The sequence below is a fragment of the Pollachius pollachius genome (assembly GCF_949987615.1).
Source record: "Pollachius pollachius genome assembly, chromosome: 16".
Taxonomy (NCBI): Eukaryota; Metazoa; Chordata; class Actinopteri; order Gadiformes; family Gadidae; genus Pollachius; species Pollachius pollachius.
The window spans coordinates 13707345-13718821 of record NC_136949.1 but is presented as its reverse complement, the minus strand read 5'-3'; the positions used below and the strand labels follow the sequence as shown (position 1 = coordinate 13718821).

General features: G+C 43.9%; 2 protein-coding genes across 3 annotated transcripts in view; one reads left to right on the top strand and one right to left on the bottom strand.

Moving 5' to 3' along the window:
• Nucleotides 1-11477, bottom strand: part of cep85l (centrosomal protein 85L) — a 28930-nt gene that overhangs the window by 4712 nt on the left and 12741 nt on the right. For both annotated transcript variants that reach the window (XM_079753702.1, XM_079753701.1), the window contains exons 3-11: nucleotides 10370-11253; nucleotides 3981-4066; nucleotides 3147-3264; nucleotides 2834-3016; nucleotides 2149-2301; nucleotides 1659-1813; nucleotides 1118-1235; nucleotides 975-1025; nucleotides 210-393 (exon numbers count right to left, since the gene is read on the bottom strand). In XM_079753702.1, the coding sequence (XP_079609828.1) occupies nucleotides 210-393; nucleotides 975-1025; nucleotides 1118-1235; nucleotides 1659-1813; nucleotides 2149-2301; nucleotides 2834-3016; nucleotides 3147-3264; nucleotides 3981-4066; nucleotides 10370-11253 (1932 nt within the window). The remainder of the gene's footprint in view (nucleotides 1-209; nucleotides 394-974; nucleotides 1026-1117; nucleotides 1236-1658; nucleotides 1814-2148; nucleotides 2302-2833; nucleotides 3017-3146; nucleotides 3265-3980; nucleotides 4067-10369; nucleotides 11254-11477) is intronic.
• On the top strand, nucleotides 8952-9113 carry pln1 (phospholamban 1; the record flags this gene model as incomplete). Its single annotated transcript, XM_079753703.1, has 1 exon — nucleotides 8952-9113. One exon carries the CDS (start codon nucleotides 8952-8954, stop codon nucleotides 9111-9113), a length of 162 nt encoding a protein of 53 aa, XP_079609829.1.

Sequence of the window (11477 nt, the reverse complement as noted above, 5' to 3'; positions counted from 1 at the left end):
ACACATCTATGAATGCATATTCTGCATTCCTACCGGAAGAACAAATGCTGAGAAAACATGAAATAAGCCTTGATAAGGTGTGTGTGTGTGTGTGTGTGTGTGTGTGTGTGTGTGTGTGTGTGTGTGTGTGTGTGTGTGTGTGTGTGTGTGTGTGTGTGTGTGTGTGTGTGTGTGTGTGTGTGTGTGTGTGTGTGGCACCGCTCGCTCACATTTGATCCCGAGCAGCAGGGCTAGGTTGGGCTCCTGGCCCTGGGCCCTCTGGGACAGGACGCTGCAGAGGGCCTTGAGGTCCAGCAGGCAGAGGGACATCTCCTTCAGCAGCAGGTTGACGTCCTGCATGTGGACCGGCGCCACCGGACGCCCCGGCAACCCGTCTTCTGAGTGCCTTTGGTTCTGGGGGAGAAACACAACGGAGAGAGGTTCTGAGCTCCGTCTCATTTGGGCGTCATGAACAAATCAATCAGCCCCGGAGCAGGGAGTGGGACGGATGCCGTTGAACAAGCCGAGGGAAAGAGAATCATTCGCTCTCGTATTACGATGTATCGCTACAACCCTAATAATGATTAGCCTGGGGATACCCAGGCTGCCTTGCGCGCGATTTCATTTCGCCTATATTCCATGGATCCGATTTTCGCCTGAGATAAGAAAACCAATCACAGAACGGGGAGGGACGGCAAGACGATGACGACGTCTATGCGACACACCCATCGTCTTCTTCCTCATCAAATTTCTGTCACTCTAAATACGTAATCTGGTATAATTGATACGATTGGCTATGAGCTACGTACAGACTCATATGATAGACATTCGTAGCGCCCAATAAACGGCTCCGGGCAATCGTAAACCACGCCTCAAATACGAGAAAATGAATGTGTGGTTCCCAGACCTCATCTCAATGTAGATTGAGATGAGGTCTGGCGTTAGCCAGGCTAATTAATGATGCATGGGAATGAGGGAATTTACTTGATTCTTACCGTCAGTTGAACAGATAGTCTCTCTATCTGCTTCTTTTGCTGGTCAATCAGCTAGAGGGACAGAACAGCAGATTAGAAGCCTGGTTAGCTGGGTTCATATTGGTGTTCCTGTGTGTGGTGTGCATGTCTGTACAGGCTGGTACCTTGCTGCTCTGCTCCTGCTGCTTGAGCAGCTGTGTGTTCTCCACCTCCAAGTGCTTCAGGTCCAACATAGGGAGTCGCACTCCGTCCTTCAAACAGTGCTCCACCTTCTGCTGCAAGCTAAGTCACAATACACACACGGAAATATTTATACACCCTCCGGCCGAGTGGTCCCTGGGTCTACAACCATGCTCAGCGAGACATGTAGACCAAGGCTTAAGTGACACGTAGAATCAAAGCAACAGTAAGGGAAAATAAACCGCTGATGAGCAGAACAGGCAATATGAATATCATATTATAATATGGGTTGACATTAAGCGTTTTTTTCCAATTGCTCTACGGTTAACCCAAATATGTAATCTACCCTACTACTACTTCTACTTTCTCTTATCGTATTTACGATAATGAATTAGTTTAGAGAGAACCACTCAATTTGGTTGACGTGAACGTCTTAAGAAAACAAAGGGGCAATAGGCAAATGGCATCCTCTGCTACTACTGGGCACATCAAAATATGCAAAACTAGTGACTGACAGAACCCTACCTGTGTACAGCGGCCATCAGCTCCTTCTCCTTGAGCGACTGGGCCTGAATCACACTGTCCTTGTCTTTCAAAAGAGCCCCGTCCTGCACCAGATTCTTCTCCAGCTGAGACACTGTCTCTTCCAGAACCTGAGCCTTTTTCTGCGCGTCTTCAAGCTGAAACACACAGAGACGCTGAGTTAGTGTTTCAGATTCAGAGTTAACCCCAAAGGAAACTGTTGAAACATGAAACATAGAATATGTATATGTACACAAAAATATACATGTACAACTTATACACAAGTACATGTGATATTTAACATAACTTGAAACAGGAAATACGTGTTCAATACATATTGAATTATGGCATGTCATGCAAGGTAAGTTAAGGCAGGTATGATGCAGAAGTAATAGTTAACCTGAATCCTGTATAACTTGAACCAGAAATCTAGGCCAAACATTTTCTAGGGCTTTGCCATCAACGTTGGAGACCTGAAGGCAACGGGAGTTACCTGCAGCGTCTGGGACTGCACCTCGTCCAGGGACGGCAGGTCGGCCAGGTACTTCTCCAGGGTTTCTATGCGTTGCTGCTTCTCCTTGTTCTGCTCCGTCTCCCTCTGGCATTTCTTCTTCAGACTGCTGATGTAGCGATCCCTCGTCTTCATCTAAAGAGAAAGGACGCCTCGTCAAATTGTATTTGCATTGATCCAGGTGATACAGGGTTTCGGATTCATATTTATAGATATTCAGACCGTCGCCGTCCTCCTTTTGTCTTAAAGATTTCCATGTAAATAAATGTCAGATAAGCCACGATCCATCGCAGAATGTGGTTAAGAAATGGTGATTGAGCCGAGGGCAAACTGATGAAAGCCCTTGCAATTAAAGTGTTATGCAAACTGGGTGTCGGTGGTTAAAATATTGATCTGTGGCAGTTCAAGGGAAGGCAGCTTACATCAAAGCATGCATAAAACAAGGGAGCGGACTGATATGCACATAATAGGGGAAGGATGAAATAAGTTCTGACTGTAAAGGAGTACAGTATGCCACAGGGAACACAAAGGGGGTGAGAGTGAAGTACATTTAATGCTCAGCTATGAAAGTGCTAAAGTCAAAACTTGAGTGGATGTATTTTCAAGCTGATGCACTCTCTTCCTATAGCAACAATGCACTATCCAGTAAACCACTTTGCCATCATACCTTCTCCTCCAGTTTCTTGATGTCCTCTGTGTATTTCTGTGTGTTCTGCTTGAGGAACTCGTTGAGGTGGAGGACCTCGAGTTCGGCATCAGCCAGCTTCCTGCCCAGCTCTCCTCTGTTGCAGCACTGGCTTTCAGACGGGGGTCCGCTCAAGCTCACTGATACTGAATCATGCAGAGGATCCTATTGGAAAAACATCACAAAAAACATCTTGTTATAATCAGGGATTTAAGCGCAAATGGTAGAAATGATGAAAGCTTAATGATACAGAAAACCTTAGCATAATGTAATACACTATTATTCAAGTCACTACCTTAGGTTTGAGGATGTAGGGCTGATCGGACGGATCCCTCTGGTTGTGGAGAAACTGCTGTGCTCTGAGCTCATTTTCTCTGATTCTAGCATGGAGTTGAAAGATCTGTTGCTTTTGTCTGGAAGCAAAGAAAAGGTCAAGATGAACATGACATGAGAGAATCGTTACATTCCCCTCTGGGAACATTAATGGACTGAGCATCAGTCCATTATTGTAGCTTTGGCTTGCTGGAAATTAACTGCTTTGGCTGGCTGGCTTTCTTTCCAAGCCAGTTAAGTGCCCAAAAACGTTCCTGTTCAGAGCTGCATCGATTATTAATGTTAAAAAATGTATGATTTGGGATCAACTGTACAAAATGTATAAAATGCACAATTCCATATTATCATCTGGAAAATTTGGATGAAATGTACTTCTGTAGCATGGTTACATTTGGTGTGTGATATGGTGACAACACCACTTGAGATGGCATGACATGAGATCATGTTTCAGCTACACATGTTCCACACCTCTAATGTATCCGTGCTACTGGTAGATCGGTTCATTCATGTTCCACATCTAAGAATGCTTAGAAAACACAGCTCCTGAGTTCATCCAGGCCCCCCGTTTGTTCCTTAGTGTTGATCTGTTTTTGACATGCACACACCCACACTCACACCAACACTCATGCTCTGGGCCCTTGGCCCACTTGTTACTGTGTCACCCCGTTTGGGGACACACAGCTTGTAGCTATGCGCTGCAGTATGCCAATAGATTAGATCTTGACAAGGGCACTCTTGAAAGGTATGGCAGCTGTGCATCGTCTGTGAGTGTCTTTGTGTACAACTGGTGCCGTACCGATCAATCTCCAGTTCTCTTTGTCTTAGCAGTCCCTCTTTAATCTTCACCAGAGTGTTGACAGGTAGCGATGTCCCCGACAGCATCTGAAATACACACATCACACACAAATACACTGGTTAAAGACAAGCTATAAATGAACATGAGCCATCATTTAAACAGATGTATAACATCATGACATTTGTGTGACACTTATTAGTAAAATTCAGGTGAATTCCTCTAGTTGGAAGGCAATTGGCTTCAACCAGAGTCTACCTGAACCAGAAATGGTGTTATGTGATGCATTATGTCATGTTTTTTACTCATGATGGTTATTGGCAAGTATCCTGGAGACCATCCTGATCATGTGACCTCCCATACTGTTTGGCTACACGGATCAGCCTGGACTGCCCGCCACCAACTCCAACTTCCAGAAAGGACAATGTAATCTCGGCCAATCAGGGACTTTGTTATAGTGGATGACATAAAAATAGAGGCAGCCACTGGAAAACACTGATGGCATCTCCCGAAGCAATGAGCGGTAATGTTAACATTAGTAGACACAGCCTTGAGTTCAGTTATGCAGAAATACTCATGAGTAGGGTTGGGTATCGTTTGGGTTTTATCCGATACCGTATCCCACTCTGTACTTTTTAAACAGTTCCGGTGCTAAAACGGTTCTTGAACCGGTACTTAAAAAACTGCACACACGCACACATTGCATAACATGCACTTGTTATAAGTTTCACATTAAGCAGAAAGTCAGCGGACACTGAGTTGAAGTTTAGGACATAGCACACGTTGTCACAGACGCTGTTGAATGGCAATGGTATTTGCTAGCCTACTTGTTATGCAAGCGATCCGAACGTTGTGTAATCAAATACACCGGTATAGCGGTACATAAAAAATTCATATCATAACGAAAATACACACCGTTATTCGGTGTGAACCGTTATACCGCCCAGCACTAACGCAGGGGGCGGGCAAAAAAAAACGGGCAGGGGGCGTTAAAAAAAAGTCAGCCACCGTTATGAGGCACCGAAATAACGGTGAAATGTTCTTATTCGATCTTGGTACTACCGCTTACGTTGGAACCGGTACCCTACTGGAACCGAGTTTCGGAGCTCAACCCTACTCATGAGCAATATAAAGCAAGAACAAGAGTATGCACTCTCAAAAAAAAGAAGAAGCCATGCTGCAGACTGGGTTGCTACACTGATTGGCTGAGGGAGTTTGTCCGTCAGGGCAAGTACTCTCACCCCCGTCCGGCCCACATGAAAACATTGAGGCAGGCTAGAGGTGCTGACTGATACGTGTAGCCAAACAGAATGGAGGATGATCAGGGTGCTCTCCAGGCTTATTGGCAAGGGTATAGATGATGAAAACAGTCAAATGGTTGAGCCATTTCAAGGGACAACAGTGGGTGAAACTGCAACTCACTATCTGTTTAACCATCTACAAGTAGGTTGCGGTACAAGTTTAGCTTCCTCAGAAAGACAATCCTACATCTACCCTCATTGACAGCTGTTTTCGACGAGGGAAACCGATTCTTGTGGTTTGTAATTAACAATGTCATTAACTATTAATATAATTGCTTAAGGACAAGAGGTTTTAAGTTCTCAACTCACAACTTTTCACCCCCTCCCTGAAACAAACGGCTTTGTCCTCTAATCAGAAGGTCAACCCCATTCTGCCCCCACCCAGTGAAATACCACTTAGGACAATACTACAGTTATTTTTAGAACAAAGATATGTGGATTCCTGGTAGAAGATCAGGGTCTGGAAAGTTAGCCTGACTTATAATCTACAGTGTATGAGTTGCATATGTGTCTGTGCATGAATTCTGGGTAAGCATGCGATTACAATGAAACGATACGTGCCACATTGTGGCAGTTCAAAGTGCTGTGGTTAAGATTTAAGAGCTAATATTTGAGTGTTGTTTTAGGGAATATAAATACCCTAACCATCTGTCATGTATTGGTGGGTGAAATATGCTGGGAGAATATCTGTTTTTATATGCTCACAGCAAATTTTTCTACAATGGCCATACATGGTGTGAATTTGAAAACGTTATTGAAGGCAATGAAACGGTTACAGATCCCCTTTTCAAGCAGCAAGATTGGTCAAAACAAATATGAAGCGAAAGAAAGTGAAACACCCGGATCACTTAGATTTGAGCTTGTTGGCCATCAGCCATTAATCTAAAGTCTGATTTGAGAGACTAATGTGTACATAACATAGCCTTAGAGGTTGGAGATTAGTGGATACATTTAGAGCAAGGATTAGTTTAGAGTTAACATGGTACGGCAACGCCAAAATCTGTGATCATTTTTATGTACGCATTAAATCAAATATTTTCAAATCTAAACATCCCTTGTGAATAGAAAAATAACACATTTCCAATGCTTTAAGTGAAGACTCAGGGAAAAAATGTGTGCCGAAAGGTAGGGGTGGGAAAAATAATCGATTCTTCGATGCATCACGATTCTCTCTAGAACGATTCCGTCTCGATGCAGATAAATGAATAATCGGAATTAAAAAAAAATAAAATGTTCGCCTGCTGCAACATTCTGTTCGCCAGAGGGATAATTTTAGTAATTTAAAATTATTTAATTTATCTTCAGTGTGTATCGCCAATCTGATTTGTCTTGACATGATTGCGATTCAGCCTTCGCATTGCATGCACGCAAAGTCACGGCCAGACACAAGAACTCCTTCTAATTCAAGAGCAGCTTTTTCTTTAATGACATAGAAAAGAAAGATTAGAAAGAAAAGAAAACTGAAGCCTATTTTTTACATGCTTCCATATTGTGCTGTAATGCAAGCTGCATTGATTATTGCATTATTCATAGAAAGTCATATTTGTGACAAAAGCTTTTTCTCTAATAAAATATGAGATAAATTAATTCATCTGTCGATGTCTTTAATGACCATTACAAAAGTAGGAAGTGATTAGCAAACTCAGATGTATATATATATTTTTGAAAATCACGCATGGAAATGTACATAAAAAAAAAATTGTTGCACCGAGATGCATCGATAATCGTTTTAGAATCAAATTGTTGACCTCATAATCGGAATCGAAATCATAAGTTTCCCACCCCTACCGAAAGGCCAGCTACACAACAACAGAAGAACAGAGCATGTATGAGAAGTTCCAAAAAGATCCACACACCTGAACACACCCCTTCGGCTGTTTGGGAACACAAAGACACACAGTCGTCAACTTAACGCTGATTGGTCGAGCAGGGAATGGGCGTAGTGCATTTTTGACAGCCAGACAATTAATGCACCTGGCAAAATCCAAACAGTCATTTTTCGTTGTTTGCGACACACCAAGCAATCTTCAGCATTCCATTTGTAGGATTTCTAAACATACTTTTCCCGTATATACAGTATATATTGCTGTTTCAACATATTTTCAATGGAACAGACTGTCTTGCGTGGGCTCCTGTAACACTTGTGGTCGTGAAAGCTCTAGCACCCCCGTAATGTGCTGTGCACGTCATCCTGAAGGAATGAATGCCGGCAGCTCGACCAAGACAGAAGCAGAACTGTAGATCCAGCTTTATCTGAGAATAACTCGAGTTTGGGCCGAGGCTGGGGGGTTTGACAACATGCAGCTTAGTATTTGCCCTTTTTGTCCTCTGGATGGGCCTCAGCTCTCCACCCCCTCCAAGTCACCTCCCATCAACACGTATCGTTCCATTCCACCAGACCAGTGGTCGCACAAAATAGCGGGGCACTCCTGTGTACCACACAGACACAGACAGTGACAGAGGGGGACTGACACATATATAGCCAGGTGTCCTTTGAATATCCGCTTCAAATATCTACATTTTGGAAAAAGGTAAGAATTGAAGTTTTCCTCTTTTTACTCATGGGAACAGTCAGAGACTTACGTCAGGTCTGCGCACGTTATGAATCAACGACAAATCTTGGTTGCGGGAAGCACAAGCTAAGCATGGAAGTGGGATTACTAAATTAAGTTAAGTTATAGAAATATAATGGTTCTGAAGAGAAATGTCAGGGGACTTTTTTTATGTGTTGAATTTAAAATTGTAAATAATAATACAATACTTTGTCCTTTTTTGCCACAACCAACACAACTGCTAAAAAGGTTACATCGAAAACGATGAGCTGTTATAAATAACATCAACCTTTTTTTACATGGAGACATCAAACAAAATGAATCTTAAGAAAACAATTGCACAGCTGCACTCAAAATATTCCTAATGACCTTGTATAGCATCACAATAGCAACTGATGCGCACCGTCATGGAAAGGTTCAAAGCAGTAGCCAACACACACACACACACACACACACACACACGATCTCTGGCACAAATCTCATCACATGCGCGCACTGTATAAATAAATATATTATTAATTTATTTCATAGTGTGTTAATGGAAAATACCTCCAGTTGACACAGGACAAAATATCATGTTTCATAATTTACATTGTTATTTATTCTGTTCTATGGAAATGTTTGTTGAATGGGTTTTTTGGTAAGACAAAAAAAGCTTTCTGTACAGAACCTCACACAGCACTGAGCTAAAGAATGGAAAGAAAATATATACCAATGTAACAATAGGAAAATAATATGCAAGGATACAGCACACTCTCATTGTCCCTTTTTATTACTCTTTCATATACCTCTTCCTATTCTCCCAGGCTACTGGAATCTTATTATTCAAAGTCTGCTTCTTCTGACCGTCTACAACCTCACCCTGACAAGCCAGCCGAGGATCTGCGCACTTATTATAGATTAGCACCAGCTGACTAACCACAGGAGACAAACGCTGGACACGTCTCCTCAACATCCTGTGACCACTTGCCTCAAAGCGGCGCTGGACTATTTCCAGAAAACATTCTCTGTCCACCAAGTTTGCCGGGAATAAGAGCTTGGGGTCCCACTCCTTATCGATCTCAGCCTAGTGCCAGTCCCCACCACCTCTCCAGTCCACACCTCACCAGTGGTCCCCATCCATGGAGAAAGTACAGCACCTGACACGCAACGCCATGCGCCGGGCCTCCCAGGCCATGGAGGTCCCCCCGCAGGCCAGGCGGAACCTGCAGGAGCTTTTCGTGAACTTCTGCCTGATCCTCATCTGCCTGCTGCTCATGTACATCATCGTGCTCCTCGTGTAAGAAGACTGATGAACGTGTTGGCCCTGAGATTGAATTAGATGGCCTGATAACATAGCTCCTCGTAGAACTACCATCGCTATAGACTTGTTGTGAAACATGCACAGGGCACTAGAGGGCACTAGTGGGTCACTTGTTGTCACTGGTTTTGATGCTGCATGATTGCACTTGGCACAAGAGCCACACGCTACGTGGTGCTTATACACAATAAACATGGATGAATAACATGCTAATGCATTGTTCCATCATTGAGTTTGTATGCATTTGTGCATGCCTCTGGTCTAAAGTCACAATGTGCTTCCCTCCCCTGTCCTCGTAGAAGAGGGATGTAGCCGGACATTCTCCAGAAAGGTGGACCGTCAACAGGCCCAAGGAGAAGATGGCATGACTGAATTCATCCGTTTGCTCATTCATCCATCCATCAATCCAGTTACAGCTCCAAAGGGTCAAGGGGAGACAGCGAGTGCAATATTTAAAACCCAATGACCAAATGTATCCTATTACCTATGAGCTGCTCCTTTTTGGCTCTATTGGGCACTAAAACCCATTTATTGTATCCAATTAAAAACTTTGCAAGAAGTGCAGTGTTAAGTAGTGTACTTACTAGAGATTGCAGGTTTAATGTGACTTCGGACGACCACTATGTTTGATAAATTGAGATTGGCAGAAAGGAGGGAATAGCAAGTAGCCACAAAAAGTCTGAAAGAAAACCAGCCACTGCATTCTCTTCTCTGGATGGGCAACATTTTAAGATTAAGATAGAATATCTTAACATAAATTAAAAACAATGTGGGATATCCAACACCAAGTTTATATATTTTTTTGAAAAAGGTCCTCAAATTGTTTGAATAAATTATTTATCCCTATAAATATATCTTTACTCATTCAGTAAATAGGATCGCCCCCTTATTTTCATGAATGACTAATCCAACAATAGTGTTTGGGATTAATCATTATCATATTGTCATATATAAAAGTCAAATGACAAATCACGTTACCAAAACCCAAAGTAATGTCCAAGGATTTCTTTTTCTGATGAACAGCCAAGAAAAACTTATTGTTATGATACATGACTACAATGGTTTATTTTCACAACTATAGCAACCTATTTTAATTTTCTTGAAAAAAAAAAAAATTAGTGGCAATTTAAGTCGTTACCCTTTCAGCTTTTACCCATCACTCCAGTTCACTTCACCTTTACCCCTTTACTTCGATCTTACTCCCAGGTTTGCTGCTCATCATTGCATGTCTTAGCTTACCTGGTTCAATTCGCCCTCCTGCCGTAGTCTCTCTCTATGCTGGTGCTCTTGTTGCCATGCCAATAGCAAACTGCTCTCTGCTCCGCCTTCCACCTCTGGTACAACTTTGCCCAACTCTGAGCCGGGCCTGTACTCCATCTGCTCACTCAGCCACATCTGAGTTCTGATGGCTGGCTGAATGGGAGACCCGCCCACCGCCGGCTGGGCCAAGGACAGGCCTCTCTGATTGGTGAAGCCGTGGCCAGGACCGCCTGGCCCCAGCCTGCTCTCAGGTAAGGCACTGTAGTTCAGGTCGAGGCTCCGGGGCTTGAGGGGAGACGACAGGGCAGACGAGCGAGACGAGTCCGTTCCTTGTGTGACGCCGCTGGGTCTACCGCCACGGTCGTACCACAAGTGTGGGTCGGCGGCACCGGGCGAGCGCAGCAGGGGGTTGAAGTGAGACGACGTAGAGAGATAAGCGTCCATGTTCGCTTGACCGATAGAGTCATGCCGGTACCCGTGTAGGAGTTTTCTGTCCAGAGACCCGTGGGGATCCAGTTTGCAGCGGCTGCCCAAGCCCTTGCCGGCGCTTCTCTCGGCCCCCGCCGAGAGCCGAGTCAGAGACGACCACCTCCTGATTGGCTGGGGGTCCTTCATGTCCAGCGACCCCGGCAGGTCTGACCGAGAGGAGGCGGCTGGCGTCGACAGCTGACAGAGGCTGCTCCAGGGACTGGCGCCGCAAGGTGAGGTCGCCACGCTGAGCTTGGCTGAGCCCGAGGAGGATGGGGAGGGTGAGGGGAGGACGTGTGCTGTGGGAAGGGTACCAGAGGAACTCCCTCCTGGGGCAGAGCGATGGTGGACTAATGGGTGGAATGACAACGGAGTGGTGCTGGAGCTGGAATGGTCTGGAAGACAAAATAATGTACATTAGAAACTAATTAAGTTGATCACACTGGTATAAACAACACAAAATATCAGTGTAGTAAACTTTTTATTAAAACAATATTTTTAGATAAGAACATTTAAAGCAGTAATGATGAGTGAAATCAATCATCCTCCAATTTTTTCACACTAGGCAATCTCAACTTAACTTGAGGATGGTTGCCTCTTTTACATATGTCATCACGTC